We start from the raw sequence: 20,494 nt of genomic DNA, 5'->3' as shown, positions 1-20,494 counted from the left end.
TTGGATAATTTATTAAGTTGCCACTTAATAGCACTTCATTACTATTTTAGCTTTAATCTCTCCATATTTTAACCATATGGTTAAATAAAAGCCATATTTTAAGTTAATTTGTAAATAACTTCTTGCAGTTGTGTTTTGTACTAATATTTACTGGGTGCCCTTTAAAGCTTAAATTTTGAGGAACTACTTTTAGGCAGATATGGACAGCTACATCTTTTTTTTTTAAAAGCAAGAGTTTAATTTAAAAATGAGCTTTAATGGAAATGATTTTTCAGCTAACTGAAGTCAAAAGCAAAACTGGCTGTTTCAAAAAAAAAAAAAAAACAAGCTCTCGCTCCATGCGCACTGGGTCTCGAGGTGGGTTCTTTGGGCCGTAGTGTTAGAGCGGGTTAAGTAATGAAGGATTTACCAGCCATTTGTCCGTGCCGTCCTGACGCGCCTAATGGATGGTGTTGGGTTAGTATCGACCTGAGCGTGGAGCCGGCTCACTGTACTCAGGACTATTCCCTGTGAGTCAGGGATACTTCTCCCCACTTGAAGGACCGTGAGCTGTGGAGGGCCCCTCTCCGCTCCATCTGCATCCTTGGCGCAGATGGTGACCAGGGGCTCTCCAGGGCCTCCCCTCCTCTGCCGCCCTCGTTGCCCACCTCAGGTCCAGCCTCGGCATTCATGCCTGCAGCTTACGGAACCAGGTGCTTCTAGTCGTGAGCGTCCTGGGGTCTTCCTGACCTAACTCCAACTCCCTCCTCTAGAGGTTAGTGTGGCTCTGTGTCTCTGCCTCTCACACTGCAGTCTCGTGACATGGATTTCCCTAAATTGAGGGAGACCTTTATAAAGCTCTGTTCTTGTTTCTGCTGTCACTGTGTTTGATAATCAGTCTCTCAGCAGATTTTCCCAGCCATACGTGCCAGATTTAAATATAACATTCATACCTGACGTAGAGTAGATTTTCTCTGGAGGAAAACGACCAGTGTCGTGTGGAAGCTCACAGACCACTGCTCACAGTTAAAGCAGGAAAAACTGGTTCTTAAGGTTCAAGGTGGGAGAGCACATGCCATCCTGCCACCCACGCGTCCGCCTGCCGTGTCTGCCCCTGGGTTAAGGCCACTGAGGGCCCTCACCCCAGGCTCCTCCCCTGCTCCCTCACAGCCCTCTCCAGGTCTTAGAAATCAGCTGGCAGCCAGGACACTGGGCTGAGTTTCCTTTTACTGTTCTGTGATGATGGAGAATAAAGCAGTCAGGGAGGGGAATTCCATCAGCCTGAGTTTTTGCTAAGAAATAGCACATTCATACGAACCACAGAGAACATCTGAATGGCGAACTCGAATGATTGACATTCCAGTGGCCACGTTGCATCTACCAGCCCTGCCATTCATCTCATGTTTCCAGAAGAAACAAAGTCAGCTTCCTGAAAGGGCGTGTGTTCCTTGAACAGACAGAGTAGAACTGGCCTCTCCCTCTGGGGAGCTGTTCTGAGTTAGGCTGGGACAAAAGAAGGTGAGGAGAAGTGGAGGGTCTGTGTCTCAGGACTGACTCTCCCCCATTCTCCCCGCCTTCCCCAAACACGATTCGCAAACCTGAACCAATACCCTTTCTGTCTTTGGTCCACAACTAGTGGCCCTTCTGGTGAGGATGGCGGTGCTCAGGCAGCTGGCGCTCCTGCTCTGGAAGAACTACACTTTGCAGGTGGGTCCGGCCCTGGGGGCACACTGCAGGGGGAAGGGCGAGAGGGGCCTGGCAGAGGGCGTGTCAGCGAGAGGGGGCATCAGTGGGAGGGGCTCCAGGAGCCCCCGCCTCGCACTCCTCAGCCCTCGGTTTCCATTTCTCTTTAGAAGCGGAAGGTCTTGGTGACCATCTTGGAGCTCTTCCTGCCCTTGCTGTTTTCCGGGATCCTGATTTGGCTTCGCCTGAAGATCCAGTCAGAGAACGTGCCCAATGCCACCCTCTACCCTGGCCAGTCCATCCGGGAGCTGCCACTGTTCTTCAGCTTCCCTCCACCGGGAGCCGCCTGGGAGCTCGCCTACGTCCCATCCCAGAGTGACGCCGTGAGGACCGTCGTGGAGACGGTGAGGAGGACGCTGGTGATCAACATGAGAGGTGAGTTGTTGGGGACTCAATAGTGCTGCGGGGCTTGGGCTGTGGGGCAGGGACTGGCCAGGTGGGGAGCCGGGCAGCAGCCAATGCAGCCTGCCCTGTAGTGGCCGCGCAGCCCGCGAATCCCTGTGTCATGTCTCATTGTAATAGGGATCAGGGTTGTGAGGGCTGCGGGAAGCAGTGTGTGTGACAGTTCACAGCCCCTGGCTATTCAGAGTGGAGATGGCGTCCACATACCCTGCAAAGCTCTTTAATTATGAGGGCAAGGCCCGGTGTCAGGAATCTCTTCTGGGATATGGTTTTGGGAGGACAGCTCTGATAAAGGTCATCAGGAAGCCTGCTGAGGGCCATTCCCAGGAAATGTGCCAGTCACCCTCGCTAGGTCTTTGCTTTCAGAATAGAAAGTATTATCCCTTTTCCTCTCCCTCTTGATTTTGGCACCGTGGCCTGTTTAATTCAGTGTAGCAAACACTTAGGGGAAGATCCCTGGTCCCTCACTATGTGATTATAGTCAAACCCTTTATGTGAAATGGGGTCTGGGTGAGAGAGGTCGTTGAACAGACTCTACGTTAGTGTCCACTTGAATTTTTAAAGCCCACCATTATAGTTATGAGAGAAACTGATGCTGGCTGCAGAGCCAAGAGCAGGGCAGCTGCCCTCCTGGAGGGGCCCTGCTCCAGCTCTCAGCTTCTAGATGCCCAGGGCCGGCTTCGATGGTGAGGTTCTGCCAGTCTTCACCGCAGCCCGTCTCTGCCAAAAACAAAAGCCTCGAGTCTTAGGAAAGGTTTACAAAGCCCTAGAGAAACTTGTAAGCTTTAGTCCTTTATCTGAAGGTTCAGCTTTCTCAAGCAGAGTGGACGATTGGGCAACTCTGGGCCCCCCTGCTCCCCACAGCTCGCGGCTTCCCCTCCGAAAAGGACTTTGAGGACTACGTCAGGTACGACAACTGCTCCGCCAACGTGCTGGCCGCCGTGGTGTTCGAGCATGCCTTCAACCACAGCAGGGATCCCCTGCCGCTGGCGGTGAGGACCCCAGCCCCACGGAGCCAAGCTTCCTCCCCCAGGAGCCAGAGGCGCTCTGCCTGCCTGGGAGCAAATGCGACTTTCCCCTTGGGTCCAGAATCACCTCTTAGCTCACTGAGGGGCCCTGGTGGTGTTTGACCTGTCAGGCTAGAGCGGTTTAGAAACCTCGCCCGTCTGAAGAAAGTGGCCGTAGACCATTGCTGTGGCCCCTCTTTGTCCTCTCGTTTTATGAAAGGCATTACGGGTCTCCTTCGACAGAGTCAAATAGGACAAGTAGGAAAGTAGCAGATACTCGGGACTTAGCACCATATGGCATTAGAATTTCTGTTACATATTTAAACAAACAAACAGAAAGGTTTTTTGGTTGCCCTGGTGGCAATAAGACTGGGAAACCGTCAGGTCCCTCAGCATCACGCTGGCGGCCCTGCACTGGTTAGCAGTGATGAGTCACGCGTGGAGTTCCCATTGGTAACGGCAGAAGAGGGTGGTGAAGAGCACCACAGAGGTGCCCCTGGGCTCTCTGTGCCCTGGCAGGGCCTCTCGCTCTGACCTCCTGAGAGCCAGACACTGGCGGGGGCTGGGGCAGTGGTGAGGTCAGGGTAACAAGGGTCCCCCAGCCCCTCCCACTGGATGCAGACGTTTGCTCCTCTGGCTGGATCCCTTAGAGCGCTTGGTTTTCTCTTTGTTTCCGTAGGTGAAATATCACTTACGGTTCAGTTACACGCGAAGAAATTACATGTGGACCCAGACAGGCTCCTTTTTCCTGAAAGAGACAGAAGGCTGGCACACCACTTCCCTTTTTCCACTCTTCCCCAGCCCAGGACCAAGGGAACCCACGTCCCCTGACGGCGGAGAACCTGGTGAGGAGCACTTTTAGGGGGTCTCCTTCCCTCCCCCGGGGTGCTGGCTCATGATCATCACGTGGGGGGAACCCATCTTGCATTTCTCTGGAGGAAGATTTTTTATGATTATTTGGCCTTCTTCTTTGTAGGAGAAGGAAGAAAACATCCAGTAAAACTGGCTTCTGAAAAGCAAAATAATCTTTGAAAACAGCAAAGGCTGTCTCCCTATTTCCCAGCAAACATGCTGTTGAATGAAACATTTATATTTCAGTTTTTAAGGAGCTTCAGTTTGCACTGGGTCTTTTGGGCTTGGTTTTCCATTTCCCTTCTCTCCTTGCCCCTCTCTCTGTACAGTTGTGTAGGCTCTGTACACTCTGTTGTCCTTGTGTAATTGTCCGTGGTTTCATTGAGTCAGTGGAATGTTTGCAGAAGTCGGATCTCAGCTCACTGTATTGCCAGAGGGTGTGTCGGTCTGTCCGCTGTAACTCTGGCAGGTAGTTGGCTTGTTTGTCTCCTCTGACCAAGGTCCCATCTTAGAACCAAGTAGCTGGGGCCCAGGACTAGACTTTGCCCTCAAGCCGAGGTCCAGCCGCAGGCTCCAGGCGGCATCCTGGGTGTTGCAAAGAACACAGAATTCCCTGGTCTGCAAGAGGCAGAACTTGTTAGAGATTTTGATGAAAAGACCCAGGAATGCCCTAAATAGAGCGCCGGGAAGGCAGGAGGCAGCCGGCGTTTAGAGATGTTTTTCTGGTGCCAGGGCCCTATCACCAGGCTAATGTTCCAGGGAAAGATTTTAAATCCAAAAGAGGAGCTAAGACGAGCAAGGCAAGGTGAAGTGTGCAAGGCCCCAGAATGAAGCCCTGGACAGGTCACCAACCGGAGAGGAGGAGAAGCCACATCAGCTGCCACACCCACTGCCTGTGGCCAGCAGCAGGAGACACTGGCTGTGTGACCCGGGGCGGGGCTGTCCGTCCTGTTTGTGGGGACAGTTTCCTAAGCTTGGAAGCGATAGAGGCGAAAGTTCTCCAAGGAAAAGACTGACAGATTTCACTACGTACAAACTTGAAATTTGCTAAAAGAGAAAAAGACATAGCACCAATTTTGAAAGCAAATAAGAGACTGGGGAAAACATTCCAGCAAATGACAAAGGGTAAATACCTTCTGTTTTATAAAGGATTCCTTAGTCCAAATCAGTTTAAAAAAAACACAAAGACCCCAAGAGATGTGGAAAGGATGTGAACCTGGCACACAGCAGGCCCTCCAAGAATTAGGCCAGTGTTCCCCCCAAGCCCACCCCCAAATGTCCATACCTTAGACCCCTGATCCCCTGACAAAAATTGAGCCCCTGGAATAGTCTGAAAGAAGGAGAAAACGCAGACGCACAAAAGATGTTCCCCACAGCATTATTTACGATCATAAAAACTTCAGCAGTGGGACATGATTGATCACACAGGGTGGCTTTGCCTCGGTGTTGAGCAGCTGCAGAGGTTGTGGTGGTGAAGACCCCATGGCAGCATGCAGAACCTCGTGGAAGAACAGCTAGGGAGCAGGAAGCAGGCAGGACGTTTCCTGGGGGAGGCGTTGTGATGTGAGAAAGACGCTGGCTTTGAAGCCAAGAGACCAGGGTCCCGTCTCAGCTTTGTCCCCTCCCCCTTTGTGTGGCTCAATGCCCTGGGCCTCAGTGGCCCCGTTTGTCCAATGAAGTTGTCGTTCACTACTCTGCAGGGTCGCAATGAAGACGAGAACTAAACCCCCACCCAGCACAACGAGGGGTAACATTCACTGAGCACCTGCTATTTCTGCAGCCATAAAACCACTTACTCAAGGGAAATGGTAGAAGTGCACAGACATGGTGACCTCATGCTGGGGGTGTGGTGGGCATAAAATTGCTATTCTTTTTTCTAGAGGCTTGAACTCAGGCAGCTGACAGTTCTGTGTTGGAGGATGTTAGGTGTTCTAAATGTCACTATTTTAGGAATGAGGGTGCCCACGCCACCCAGACCTGCACCCCATGTCCCCTCTCTGTCCCCTGGGCTCGGACCTCAGGAATCCAGGCTGCCTTTCTCTCTCCCGAGGCTATGCCCCACTCCTTCCATAGGCTCAGCCTCTCACAAGCCTCGCTCTGGACTGGAATACCATATCCCCCTGGCCCTTATCACTTTAAAAATGTTATCGCAGACAACTGTGGGGAGTCAGAAAGGGCCAGCAGGGCGGGACCACAAAGCACACGAAGGTCGTGTAGTGGTGGCCTTTGGTCTGTGGTTCCTGCCTCCCTTTGAGATGGTAACTCAAGCGTGGATGGAATGAAAGTTGCTGATCAGCTGGTCTCAAGGGAGCAAGACTTGTCGATTATCCCAGTAGGTCCTTAAAAGTGGGCAAGGGAGGCAGAAGAGAGAGTCAGAGAAAGATGTGATGACACGGAAGCCAGTCAGAGAGATGTTGCCTGGCTGGTTTGGAAGGTGGAAGGAGGGGCCTCGAGCCAAAGAGCGAGGGCGGCCCCTGCAAACTGGAGGCCTGCAGGAAACCCCAGGCCACTTCACCAGCTCAGTGCCCACAGTGCTCTGAGCACCAGCACCCAGGACCTGGCTTCTCCCACATGTATCGACCCCACGTGCCAGAACGTCCTCTGCTCCCGCACTCAGGGTATATCCGTGAGGGCTTCCTGGCCGTGCAGCATGCCGTGGACAGGGCTGTCATGCAGTACCACGCCAACGCCTCCACGCACCAGCTGTTTGAGAAGCTCACCGTGATCGCCAAGAGGTTCCCTTACCCGCCTTTTATCTCGGACCCCTTCCTCGTCGCCATCCAGTACCAGCTTCCCCTGCTGCTCATGCTGAGCTTCACTTACACCTCACTCAGCATCATCCGGGCTGTCGTGCAGGAGAAAGAGAGGAAACTGAAGGTAACCCTGTTTGCGTTTGGCTTTGAGAGATCCTGAGTCCGGGCACAGTGTGGCCATGGGCCGTCGTGTCCTGAGTCCTGTCATCAGGTGGGGGCAGCTCCTGGGCACTGGGGGCACCAGGGCAGCTGGACGTGGGGCTAGTGCCCACATGGCTCAGCCCATCTCAGACTTCTTTGAAATCAAGCCTGTTCTGTCCAGATTTTTAAAACCCTGATAAAGCGCTGTAGTGCATCTGCTGTATATTAAAGACTGAACATTGAAAAGACAGTGTTTTGGATACATTGGGTAAAGTAAAATACATTGTTGAAACTAATTTCATTTGTTCCTTTAAACTTTTTTGGCTGCATTGGGTCTTTGTTGCTGCACGCGGGCTTTCTCTAGTTGTGGTGAGCAGGGGCTACTCTTCGTTGTGGTGCATGGGCTTCTCATTGCAGTAGCTTCTCTTGTTGCGGAGCATGGGCTCTAGGCACGTGGGCTTCAGTAGTTGTGGCTCACAGGCTCAGTAGTTGTGGCTCGCAGGCTGTAGAGCACAGGCTCAGTAGCTGTGGCACACGGGCTTAGTTGCTCCGCAGCATGTGGGATCTTCCCGGACCAGGGATCGAACCCGTGTCCCCTGCATTGGCAGGCAGATTCTTAACCACTGTGCCACCAGGGAAGTCCCTAAACTTTTTTTTTTTGGCCACGCCACGTGACTTGCAGGATCTTAGCTCCCCTACCAGGGATGGAACCCGCGCCCTCGGCAGTGAAAGCGCGGAGTCCTAACCACTGGACCGCCAGGGAAGTCTCCCTTTAAATTTTTTTGATGTGGCTACTGAAATTCTGAATTATGTATGCGGGTCAAATTCTGTTTCTGTTGAAACAGTAGGTCAACACGAGACAAATGTTCACATACATGGAGAGCAGGAAGCGAACTTTGCGTATGATCAAGGACAGCTGTGGTGTCCGGCTGTCAGGCAGTGTCGTGGGGGATGGAGAAGTGTGTGAGGTGTGCTCCACAGGCATCTCACTGACATAACTGTGTACACCTGGGTGAATAGTGTCCCCTGTAAGCTCTCACCTTTGACGCTGCCAGAATTACCCAGAATTTATGTGAAGTTCTTCCTTTGGCAATGTCTGCAGTGCCAGTGGAAGGACATTTAGAGTATTCTCAGTGGTGCCAACTCTGTGATTATTGGAGCTTTTTTTTTTTTTTTTGCCACACCATGCGGCATGTGGCATCTTACTAGTTCCCCGACGAGGGATTGAACCCATGCCCCTTACATTGGAAGCTCGGAGTCTTAACCACTGGACCACCAGGGAAGTCCCTATTGGCACTTTTAAATTGCTGTAAATGAGGGGCTGGGAGAACTAATGAGGTGGGTCCTGTCCACTTCGGTGCCTAAATAACTTTAATAAAATGGTGTGACGCTGAGGTGGTTAGCAGTGGACAAGGAAATGGTTCAGGAAAAAATGTTTGTGCGCGCACGCGCCTCCAGGTGCATAGATGAAACCAGTGTGGCGGGATGTTGAGTGATCACTGAGCCCAAGTGGTATGTGAGTGGCCACCGTTCCAATCTTCCTATTTTTCTGATGGTTTGAAATTGTCCATGAGAGGAAGTTGGAAAATCAGCCTAGCTTGGTGCCTGGCACACGAGAGACACTTAATCAGCCCTGGTCCCCTCCCCCAGACCAGTGCTGTCCGTGGTAACAGACAGGCCTGGGTCTGCTGTCCTCTACGGCCCCACTGGGCACTTGTGCCTGGCACGGCTGAGGAGCTGGCTTTTTAATCTTAAGTAATTTCAGCCAAAATAGCCACGTGTGGCCGCAGGCCGCTGTATTGGATGGTGCGGGTTTAGTGTGAGGGAGGCTCCCGGGGTCTGGTGTGGCAGGGGTGGCAAGCAGTGGGGCGTGTGGAGCAGCACATGTGCCCCTCCCCCAGGAGTACATGCGCATGATGGGGCTCAGCAGCTGGCTGCACTGGACTGCGTGGTTCCTCCTGTTCTTCCTCTTCCTCCTCGTCACTGTCTCCTTCATGACCCTGCTCTTCTGCATCAAGGTGAGTGTGGCTTCAGAAGGGGGTCTCACATGAAAAGCAAGGTGTTGGAGTTGGCGGGAGGGCCAGAGACAGGTGTGGCACCACCAGGGAGACCCCAAGACTCCACACTTACGGCTTTGGTTGGGGAGTCTGCCCTTTTGGTAGAGAGGACTGGTGTAGCCCTTCTCCCACCCTTACCAGCTCCATTTGGGGCTGGGAAAGTTTGAGACTCTTCCTGGTTTTGTCTCCCCTACCCTGCCCCGACCCGCCCCCACCTGCCAACGGGATGGCCGCACAGGTGAAGAAGAACGTGGCAGTGCTCGCGCAAAGTGACCCCTCGCTGGTGCTGGTCTTTCTGGCCTGCTTTGCTGTCTCCTCCATCTCCTTCAGCTTCATGGTCAGCACTTTCTTCAGCAAAGGTGAGTTGTCCTGCCCCTGAGAGTGGAGGTCTGTGGGTGATGCACACCTCAGAAGACCGGCAGTTTCTCTTGGGATGAGTAAGGTCAAGGGGTCCAAGGGCATCTGAGCAGAAATAATCCGGAGACTGAGGTTTTCTTTACTCTGTGCCTTCCTTTGGATTCAGTTTTCTGGGTGTCAAAGTACATCCCTGAACAGTTCTTTCAGTGAAGCTCAGCGAGTGGTTAATTCTCATTGACTTTGTGTATCTGAAGATGTCTCTGTTTTGCCCTCACTCCTGAATACTGTCTTAGCTGCATATAAAATTCTCCTTGGCGCTTTGATAACGTTACCTTATTGCCACCGGATTTCCATTATTGCTGGGAAGAAGTCAGCTGACAGTCTAGGTCTGATTTTTCTGTATGGATGTTTGGATCTGAGGACTCATGTCTTTTCAGTTCTGCATTTCCATTCGTCATCCATCAGGCTTTGCTCCCTGTTAATCCCCCTTCTCTTCTATTAGACCTAAGTGGAAGCCTCTCAGTCTGTCCTTCCATGTCTCGTAACTTTTTTTTTTTTATTAATGTGGTAAAATACATATGACATAAATTTACCACCTTAACCATTTTAAGTGTAAAGTTCAGTGGCATTAAGTACATTCACATTGTCATGCAGCTGTCACCAACATCCATCCCCAGAAATCTTTTCATCTTGCAAAACTGAATCTCTGCCCCCATTAAACACTAACTCCCTACCCCGTTCCCACAACCCTGGAAACCACCATTACATTTTCTGTCTCTATGAATTTGACTACTCGGGACCTCATGTAAGTGGAAATCATGGAGCGTTTGTCTTTCTGTGACTGGCTTACTTCATTTAGCATAATGTCTTCAAGGTTTATCCCTGTTGCAGCTTGTGTCAGAGTTTCCTTCCTTTGTAAGGCTGAGTAATATTTCATCATATGTATAGACCACATTTTGCATATCCATTCATTCATCAATGGATATTTGGGTTGCTTCCACGTTTGTGGCTATTGTGAATAATGGTGCTATGCACATGGGTGTACAAAGATCTCTTTGAGACCCTGCTTTCAGTTCATTTGAGTGTATACCCAGAGGCAGAACTGCTGGATTGTATAGTAATTCTATTTTTAATTTTTTGAGGAACTGCCATACTGTTTCTACAGCAGCTGAACCGTTTTATATTCCCACCAACAGTGCAAAAGTGTTCCAATCTCTCCACATCCTCACCAATACTTGTTATTTTTTGCTTTTTTTTATAGTAGCCCCCTCTTGGGTGTAAGGTATATCTCTCAGTCTGTTCTTTATGTCTCTGAACTACTTTTTCATACCTTAAAAAATCTCTTTGTGCTGAGCTCTATATGAATTCCTTAGAGTTGTCTTCTAATTCCCTAATTCTCTCTTTGACTGTGTATGTTCTAGACTGTGTCTCATCTTTGAGATTTTATTTCTATGACTATATTTATCCTTTACCAACTATCCAGTTGATTGTTGTACATATCCACTTATTCTTGTTTCTTCATCCATTTTTGTGGGGAAAAATCCTCCTTTTATCAATGGAAGCATTTCTTCATTTACTCCTTAAAGTCCTTGATGTTCTTGTTTTGAAGTCTCTTTCCTACTCAAACTTACTCCCTTGGAGAGCTTTAAACATGGGGGTGATTCCCAGATTTAGACTCATGCCCAGCAACTCCCCTTAGATGTTTAACATATGTCTCAGTCAGACGTGTCCTGAACTACTGATGGTGTCCTCAAAACCCCATTTCCCCATCTCTACCATGTGCTCACACTAAAAACCTGGGAATGCCCTCGACTCCTCTCCCTCTAGCATCCTGCCCCAGTCCAGTCAAATCCTGTCCACTGTACCGCAAGGTACCCCTGAACTCCAGCCACCTCCCACCTCCCCCACAGCCCCGCCCTGGCCCGAGCCACTGTCATCTCCAGCCTGGTTGACGGCGGTGGCCCCATAACTGGCCTCCCTGCTTCTGCCCCTGCCCCTCTTCAGTTTCTGCCCAGGTCAGAGGTTCTCCAGTGTGGTCCACGGGCTCCTGGGACCTTTAGAGGTTCACAAAATCAGAACTTTTTATGATAATATCAGAATGTCGTTTGCCTTTTCTACCATGTTGACATGTGCACTGATGGTGCAAAAGCAAAAGTGGTAAAACTGTCGGCCCTGAGCACGATCAAGACAGGCTCCAAACTGCACTAGGCAGTGGCGTGTTCTTCACACCACACGCTCTCATAAACAAACAAACAAAAATGCCCGTTTCATTCAAAAATGTCCTTGACGGAACAGTAAAAAGTGTTAATTTTGTTAACCTTTGACTCTCAAGTATACTTTTCTAATATTCTGTGTGACTCAATGAGATGTCCACAGAAAGCGCTTCCTTGAGTACTGTAGTATAATGATTCTCTTGAGGAACGGCATGTGTGCAGGTGTTCGAGTTGTCAGCTAAACTAGCCACTTTTTTCACAGAACACCATTTTTGCTTGAAACAATGACCGTCACACTGTCATTCACATGCTGGTATTTGGTAAGCATTTTCTCAAGTGTGAGCTGCCTTTTTAAGGAAAACAACTGACAATATCTGATGTCAATTACAAAATTCAGGCTTTCAGGCAACAAAAATAGAGTTTTGCAAACTTTAATCTACCACCATGAGCTTTACAGCCTCCCAGTACTTACTTACTTTTTTATGAAATTAGTGATAATATTACCCAATGTGATTTTTTTATGTGGTGTAATAAAATGTGTCAACATTTGGAAGATGTTCTTTGCCCAACGAGCAATATTTTCCAAATGGCCAATGCATCATGTTACAAAATCATGCAAGAGTAGGAAATAACCTGTTCCAGGTACAAGATGGACCAATAGATTTTCACATAACAGAGTATAAAAAGTTCATTGTTCAGGTTGATTCCACGTGGCACCTCACCTTTAAGAAACCACCCCTTGTTAAGTGGTGGTGTGGTAGCAAAGAAGAATATCCAAAATACCTAAAAAGGCTATTAAAATTCCTGTCCCTTTTCCAACTGCTGATCTCTGTGAAGCTCATTTTCTTCATTCACTTCACCTAAAACAAGGCAATACATCAGAGTGAATGCAGAAGCAGATATGAGAATCCAGCTGTAATCGGTTAAATCTTTACAGAGGTTTGCAAGAATGTTACACGAGGCTACTCTTCCCACTAAATTGTGGGAAATACAGATGTTGTTCATAAAAATACTTATGTTAACTTGTAATGGGTTTATTATTGTTATTCTTAAATATCTTTAAATTTTTTTAGTATTCATCTCTAACACAGTGGAATATTGACATATATGTAATGTTTGTATCCCACATAAACAAAGTTCTTTGACATCCTCAACAACTGTTTACAGCATAAAGGAGTCTTAAGACCAAAGAGTGTAAGGGCCACTGCGTGGACTGAAGCCATGCTGTCTCCCCACACCTCCACCACCCCATCCTTACCTCTTTCAGGTCTTTTCCACGTTCACCTCCTCATCAAAGCCTTTCTTGGCCACCTGGTTATAGTTGCAACCCCCAGCCTAGGGAGTGTCTTGTCCTGGGTCTGTGGTTTGTTGCTGTTCACAGGGCTGTTCCCACCCAGCACCATCTGCTTTACTTACCTTCTTGTCTACTGGCTGTGTCTGCACTGGATCCTAAGCTCCCCGAGCGGAGGGCTTTGTCTGTTCTGTTTCCTGGTGCCTGGAACAGGGCCTAGCACAGAGCAGGGGCCCAGCGAGTATCTGTGGGATGCACGAGTGAACAAGGTGGGGCAGGACCAGGTGGGGGATCAGATGCTCCGTGTTAGTCGTGTCAGGTGTACGATGCCCAGATAGCTGGAGGTAGGTCTGTAGGAGAGGGTGGAGAAATCCACGTGGGGTTCCCGGGGTGGGCACAGGCACGCCAACAAGGGCAGAGGCTGAGGGCCGAGCATGGAGCGCCCCCCCCAGCACTGAGGCTTGTGTCCCCGTGTCCCCAGCTCCTGCCAGGCTGGGGTTGGGCAGCTCGCCCGAGAGAGGCGTCCTTTGTGCCATGGATGGAGCCCATCGGTGCAGATGCTCTCGCCTGGTTCTGGCACACTTGTCTTCCTCTCTCCGCCCATAGCCAACATGGCAGCAACCATCGGGGGCTTCCTCTACTTCTTCACGTACATCCCTTACTTCTTCGTTGCCCCTCGATACAACTGGATGACGCTTAGCCAGAAGCTATTCTCCTGCCTCCTGTCCAATGTTGCCATGGCAATGGGAGCCCAGCTCATAGGAAAATTTGAAGCAAAAGGTGAGTATTTTCCTTTACACAGGCTGTCCTTGCTGATTCAGTTACCCCCAGAGGGTCTAAGCAGAGAAGCCTCCAGCCTCAAGACTCTCGCTCCAACAATAATCAGACACATCAGCACAGCTAAACGAACAGTGCATTTGGAAGGCAGGTCCTCAGCAAGGGGGAGGCTCACGCCCAGGGCAGACGGGGAGGAGTGACCAGAGCCACAGGGGAGGTGGGTCAGAGACACGTGGTTCACAGGACAGAGAGTTAAGGTGTCCAGTGCAACATTGGCCACCACCTGGCCATTGTGGTCCCGGCTCTGAGCTCCCCTGAAGCCCTGCCTGGAACCGGCCGTTACTTCAGGAAAACACTGGCCGTGAGTGTCTGCATCTGCCAGTGGTGGGATTCAAGTTGGTTGCCTCTGAGTCTCTGCCTGCCTCTCGAGGCTTTAGGATCCCTAGGCCAGAGGTCTCAGTCTGCGGGGTTCGATGGGCTCCCAGCTCTTGGTAAACTGGTAGAACTAGCATCTCCCCTCCTCCTGTTCCCCTGATACCTTCTGCAGTGATTGATGATGATGGCAGGAAGGCCTGAGAGAGGAACAAGTCACAGACCAGGACATTGCTTTCTTGAGTTTTGTGAAATTTCCTGATTTTTAAAATGTCATGGGTGTCAAATAAACACCTCTAGGTCTGACGTTGGTCTGGGGGCTCCCATTTTGCAAACCCTGTAGGAGATTCTCAGATTTCACATGGTAGAGTCAAGGCTGCTCCTCTAAAGGGTTGAGAGGACGCCTAGTTTAACCCTTAACCCCACACCTGCTGGGAAATCTCCAGAGATGGAGCGCTCACCTCTTAGGAGAAGGCCCCGTTCATTTCTGGATCACTCAGACCACCTCACAGAAGGGCCTTGAAGAGGCAAGTGGACCGAGACCCGGCCCTGCCTCTGTCTCATTTGCCTTGGTTCCAAGCGGAGACAGAAGGGACAGGATGAGTTTATGCGTGGCTGGTGTTGTGTCGGTGTCCGTCTCCCAGGAGCTCCTGGTGTTGCTCTGGCTCTGCTAGCAGGAGGTGAGATACAACCTCGCTTCTGAGTGACTGACCTGAGTGCATTTTGGGATGGTCTCACCCCGCCCCACCCAGATGTTCTCTATCAGGCTGAATGCTCTGGTTTCTTCCAGTCATGCAATTCCTAGTTGTAGCTTCCTAGTTGTGCGTCTAAGGAGGGAGGGAGGTGGGTGACCACGGGAACCTTTAGTGTGGCTTTATCCTTAATTAGAATTTTTTTCTTCAGTTGGCAAAGTCCTATGACACTGGAGCTTTTAAATATACATGGTTCTCCATGTTCAGTAGTGTGTGATAAAATGTAGATTTTTTAAAGGCACAGTCCCTTCCAGGGTTCAAATGCTTTTTAAAAAGCCGTTTATAAAGAGGAGTCTAACTATATGGCACCTCTTGGTTTTCAAAATTCTATATTGAATTTTCTTCTTTTTTTTTTTTTTAATTTTCTCCTGTTTTTTATTTTTGGCTGTGTTAGGTGTTTGTTGCTGCACGTGGGCTTTCTCTAGTTGTGGCGAGCAGGGCCTACTCTTTGTTGCGGAGCATGGGCTCTAGGCCTGTGGGCTTCAGTAGTTGTGGCATGCAGGCTCAGTAGTTGTGTCTCACAGGCTCTCGAGTGCAGGCTTAGTAGTTGTGGCACACGGGCTTAGTTGCTCCACGGCATGTGGGATCTTCCCGGACCAGGGATCGAACCCGTGTCCCCTGCATTGGCAGGCAGATTCTTAACCACTGCACCACCAGGGAAGTCCCTGAATTTTCTTAAAATAGACAAACTTCTAGTTGTTTGAAAGTGAACAGTGACCAAGGCTGGAGAGCAGCCATTTCCATCAGGGGCCCTCGAGCCAACCCAGGTGGTCCAGCCGCACAGAATCCCCAAGCATCATTTGGACTGTGATGTTGCAAACCAGAGAGAGGACAGAACACCACGAGCACCACTAAACAGAGCTTTATGTATGCTGGGAGTGTTTCCTTTTTTTGAAAAGACTTGTATTAAATGCACCCTCTTCCAGTGTTGGCCTTACCCAGATCACATACGTGTATGTGTGTATGTGTATGTACACGTGTATGTGCATTCGTGTATATGTACAGGTATGTTATGTAGATGGATATGTGTTTATCTGTGTAAATGTCATAAATCAAACATGAGCCCCTCTCGTCAGTTCACAAGCTTTTGCTGGTTCTATGACACCGATTTGGTGACTTGCTCTTGTCTGAATGCCTGAAGAAAGTTGTCAGGTTTGCTGTACGCGGGGAGCCGTCACACTGACTTTGCACTGCTGCGCACACATGTGCATTGGCGGCCACGGGTCCGCTTCAGGCCCGTTTCCTGGCGTGTCTTCCAGGCACAGGTGTCCAGTGGCGAGACCTCCTGAGTCCTGTCAACGTGGACGACGACTTCTCCTTTGGGCAAGTGCTCGGCATGCTATTGCTGGACTCCGTCCTCTACAGCCTGGTGACCTGGTATGTGGAGGCCGTCCTCCCAGGCCAGTTCGGCGTGCCCCAGCCCTGGTATTTCTTCATCCTGGTAAGTTCTGACAGCCACCTCTGTGGGGGTGGAGGTGGGCCCAGCGCCCACGCCAGGCCCCTCCAGTCCCTGACATACAATGGCATGCCCTGTGCGCTGTCATGAGCCATGTGTCCTAGAGGCCCCGAGACCCCCACGCCCGAGGTGATCCCTGCACTCCAGGGTCCGAGAGGAGGAGCTGGCGCTGGCTGGCCTGCCACAGGGCCAGTACACAGCCCCCTCCTAGCCATCTTTCTCAAAAAACGTCTTGTTGGGTTTTCTGCCTACAAAGTAATAGAGCTTCTTGTAAAAACGATCACATGCTGGAGTGCACAGCACACTCCCACCCCCCAGAGATGAACATCGCTGACACTTTGAGGTGTAGCTCTTCAGATGATTTTCTATGCATGTGCAGCTATAACATATATACACTTGTTTTTAGAAGGGGGGATTATATTGTAAAAATGAGTGAAACTTGCTTTTTTTTTTTAACGTAACAGTACATCTTAGATATCTTAAGTACATATACATGTGGGTCTATTTACAAATATGCTTTTAGATTTTTATCTACACGTTTATAAATTTTTAAAATTTATTTATAAATATATTTCTATTTAAACATATGTGTTTTTATCAACCAACTTCACTTTTTTTTTTTTTAATATTTATTTATTTATTTAATTTTGTCTGCATTGGGTCTTTGTTGCTGCACGCGGGCTTTCTCTGGTTGCAGAGAGCGGGGGCTAATCTTCACTGCGGTGCACGGGCTTCTCACTGTGGTGGCTTCTCTTGTTGCAGAGCATGGGCTCTAGGCGTGCGGACTCAGTAGTTGTCGCACACGGGCTCAATAGTTGTGACTCACGGGCTATAGAGCGCAGGCTCAGTAGCTGTGGTGCACAGTCCTAGTTGCTCCGCAGCATGTGGGATCTTCCCGGACCAGGGCTCGAACCCATGTCCCCTGCATTGGCAGGCGGATTCTTAACCACTGCACCACCAGGGAAGCCCCAACTTCACTTTTTTTTTTTTTTTTCCAACTTCACTTTTTAATGACTACACAGTATTCCATGGATGTACCACTGTATCATTAACTAATTCCCTGTTGGTGAGCTAGGTTAGCCAGGTGCCGCTTCATCGTTCGTTCTTTGATTCAACAAATATGTATCAAGCATCCATTTACTGTATTTCATCAAATCTAAGATGGCCCTTGGAGAATTCTGTGGTGGTCCAGTGGTTAGGTTAGGACTTGGGCTTTCGCTGCCAGGGTAGGATTCGATCCCTGGTCAGGTAACTAAGATCCCACAAGCCGTGTGGTGCGGCCAAAATAAATAAATAAAAATAAAATAAAGCTATAAATACATTTTTAAAAAATCTAAGATGACCCTGATTCTTAGAGGCACCATTACTTCGTCACTAAGAAAGAAAAATACTGACAGTTAAACTATGGCATTTCTGTGATTTGTAAGACACATTCTGATTTCAAAGTCACTTAAAACTTGAGACACGTGTCCCCTAAAACCAATGGACTGTGATATGAGGAACCACCTGAGGCCGTGGGTTATGTGGGGGCTAGAGCTGTGGGTGAGATGTTCTCCCCCTGCAGGGCTTCCCTCCGGGGTGTGGGCGTTCTTCCAGGGCCCTGTGCTCACCTCTCTTGTGACCCTACCCAGCCACTGTGCCATCAGTGTGCCACCCTCAAGTGACACCTGCACTGCCGGGGCCAGACCGTAGAAGGGGAGGCCTCCTCCCAGCAGAGGGAGACTGGACCTTGGGCTTCTCCTGCTTATTTCACGAGCGCCTGCGTGGCTGAGTGAGGATGCAGCTGGGGGCTCGTCCCACGTGGCTCTGGGCTGGACTTAATGACCTGTCTTTGTATTAAATTCCATTGTTAACTTTCCCTGTATCACCTCTGAGTTGACATGCACAGTAAGCCCCTTCAGCAGAATAGGAAACAGTCTCAGAGCTTCCTGGGGCAGCTGGGTGCAGAACTGCACTGGGTCTCACACCAACCCTGGATTCTAAGCGGCGTCTTCCCTGCAGCAGCGCCGAGCAGGGGAGTCTAAGGGCAGCTGCTGTCTGCTCTAGCTTTTCGGTTGGTTGTCACAAACAAAATGAACTGACATGACTTGGCTGTTTGAGAGCTTCTGATTTCCATCCTAGCCCTCGTATTGGTGCGGGCACCCGAGGACAGCTCTAGGGAAAGAGGAGGAAGATGACGACCCTGAGAAAGTGCTTAGGACCGAGTACTTTGAAGCTGAGCCAGAGGACCTGGTAGCCGGAATCAAGATCAAGCATGTGTCCAAGGTGCCATACCTATGGGGACGGGGACCGCAGGGTCACGGGGCGGAGACCATCCTCTGGGCCTTGTTTCTCCTGGATTCCTGTGGCTGCCCTCTGACCGGCTCTCCTGGGCACCAGCCATCCCTCAGGCTCTGTCCCCAGGGCCCAGTGTGGAGAGTCAGGGTCGAGTCAGCAACCCGTGCTGCCCCACTTAACCTCTGACCAGCTTTGCAGTGGATGCTCTCTGTGTTCGCCATGTATGATGCCTGGGCGTCATGGGCCTTCTAGTCCTGCCGAGACACCAAAACACCGGGGTGCTGGGGACCTGGGGTGGGGCGGAGAGCAGCAGGAAGCAGCGGGGCCTCCTCTCAGTCCTCCTCCCGCCTCTCTGTGCGCTGGTTGGCGGTACTGGGCGTGGTCTCCTCCCCAGACGCTTGGACGGGTATTCCAGAGGGGAGTAGAAGGGGCCCTTTGCAGTGAGGGGCTCCTGAAGTCCGGGGCCACCCTCTGCCTTTCCTGCAGGTGTTCAGAGTGGGGAATAAGGGCAAGGCAGCTGTCAGAGACCTGAACCTGAACCTGTATGAGGGCCAGATCACTGTCCTGCTGGGCCACAACGGCGCGGGGAAGACCACCACCCTCTCCATGCTCACCGGTGAGGGGCCCCGCCTTCATGCCCCACCCCGACCTCCAGGCCCTTCCTTCAAGGCCACCTCAGCGCTGCCCCGGCCTTGTGCCCTCAGGTGGCTATTGTCCTCCCCCTGCTGTGCTGATAGCTAGTGGAGCCCCAGGGGCTCTGGGAACAGGATGGGAGCCTCTCAGGCCACACAGAGGTGGCCCCACCCACGCTGATTTGGTCCCGAGCCCACTCTCCTAGAAAGCCGTCCTGGATGAGCCAGCCCAGCCCTGACGGTCGTCCTGTCCTCCCTGAGAACAGGCTCGAGTAGGACCTGGGCTCGGAGAGCGTGGGGGATGCGCCTCTCTCATTCCTTACAAGCCACACATCCTGGCAGTGGGCATCCCCCACCGTCTTCTGTCTCCAGAGACCCACACAGCAGGGTGCACACCGTGTGAACCAGGGAGGCTCAGCACTCCTCGTGCTACTGGAGGATGTTCGCACTGAACTTGAGCCCCGGGGTCTTCTGCTTGGCCCTAGGTCTCTTTCCCCCGACCAGTGGACGGGCGTATATCAGTGGGTACGAAATCTCCCAAGACATGGCTCAGATCCGGAAGAGCTTGGGCCTGTGCCCGCAGCATGATGTCTTGTTTGACAACCTGACTGTTGCAGAACACCTGTATTTCTATGCTCAGGTGAGCTGGCAGGTGACATGATTCATGGGTCGTCGTGGTTATTCCATCACCTACATGCTCGGGTCCCCAGGGCAGCCACGTGAGCCCTTAGCCTCCCAGCAAACTGAACCTGCTCCGAGGAGGCGTTCACCAGTTGCGGGGGGGTGGGTGTCAGGACGCGAGATCCAGCCTGGGGAGGGACGGAGACAGCACCATTCCAGTGCCAGCTGGACGGGCTGGCCTCCCGTCAGAAGCTGCTGCCAGATCTCTGTCCCCTGCTGTGTCAGCTGAAAGGCTTGTCGCGCCAGAAGTGCCCTGAAGAAGTCAAACGCATGCTGCACATCCTCAGTCTGGAGGACAAGCGGGACTCCCGGAGCAGGTTCCTGAGCGGGGGGATGAGGCGCAAGCTCTCCATCGGCATTGCCCTCATCGCAGGCTCCAAGGTAGGGGTGGCGGGGCCTGCAGCACAGCAGCCTGGGCCTAGGACGTGGCTCTGCCGTCATCACAAGCCCTTTCCTCTGCCCTCCAGGTGCTGATGCTGGACGAGCCCACCTCGGGCATGGACGCCATCTCCAGGAGGGCCATCTGGGACCTTCTTCAGCAGCACAAAAGTGACCACACCATCCTGCTGACCACCCACTTCATGGATGAGGCCGACCTACTGGGGGACCGCATCGCCATCATGGCCAAGGGGGAGCTGCAGTGCTGCGGGTCATCTCTGTTCCTGAAGCAGAAATATGGTGAGCGGCCGCAGGCAAGCAGCGGGGCAGGCAGCCGAAACTCCATTCTGTGTGGGGTCAGCGTTGCTGGCCCA

At 51.1% G+C, this 20,494-nt stretch overlaps 1 protein-coding gene across 6 annotated transcripts in view; it reads left to right on the top strand.

The window, feature by feature from the left end:
* ABCA3 (ATP binding cassette subfamily A member 3) overlaps positions 1–20,494 on the top strand; it is a 46,020-nt gene that overhangs the window by 8,086 nt on the left and 17,440 nt on the right. For 2 of the 6 annotated variants that reach the window (XM_036825823.1, XM_036825826.1), the window contains exons 4-18: positions 541–754; positions 1,616–1,686; positions 1,833–2,097; positions 2,989–3,116; positions 3,811–3,976; positions 6,601–6,860; positions 8,779–8,895; positions 9,173–9,293; positions 13,402–13,575; positions 15,956–16,137; positions 18,274–18,417; positions 18,916–19,045; positions 19,547–19,701; positions 19,968–20,123; positions 20,210–20,420. In XM_036825823.1, the coding sequence (XP_036681718.1) occupies positions 1,633–1,686; positions 1,833–2,097; positions 2,989–3,116; positions 3,811–3,976; positions 6,601–6,860; positions 8,779–8,895; positions 9,173–9,293; positions 13,402–13,575; positions 15,956–16,137; positions 18,274–18,417; positions 18,916–19,045; positions 19,547–19,701; positions 19,968–20,123; positions 20,210–20,420 (2,263 nt within the window). In that variant the 5' untranslated portion in view covers positions 541–754; positions 1,616–1,632. Of the gene's footprint in view, positions 1–540; positions 755–1,615; positions 1,687–1,832; positions 2,098–2,988; positions 3,117–3,810; positions 3,977–6,600; positions 6,861–8,778; positions 8,896–9,172; positions 9,294–13,401; positions 13,576–15,955; positions 16,138–18,273; positions 18,418–18,915; positions 19,046–19,546; positions 19,702–19,931; positions 20,124–20,209; positions 20,421–20,494 lie in introns of all 6 variants that reach the window. The other 4 variants (XM_036825820.1, XM_036825825.1, XM_036825822.1 and 1 more) reach the window with 2 other exon arrangements.

Source organism: Balaenoptera musculus, chromosome 15, assembly GCF_009873245.2.
Source record: "Balaenoptera musculus isolate JJ_BM4_2016_0621 chromosome 15, mBalMus1.pri.v3, whole genome shotgun sequence".
In the NCBI taxonomy this organism is placed as follows: domain Eukaryota; kingdom Metazoa; phylum Chordata; class Mammalia; order Artiodactyla; family Balaenopteridae; genus Balaenoptera; species Balaenoptera musculus.
Note: the sequence above shows the minus strand (reverse complement) of the source record. Positions and strands in the feature narration are given on the sequence as shown.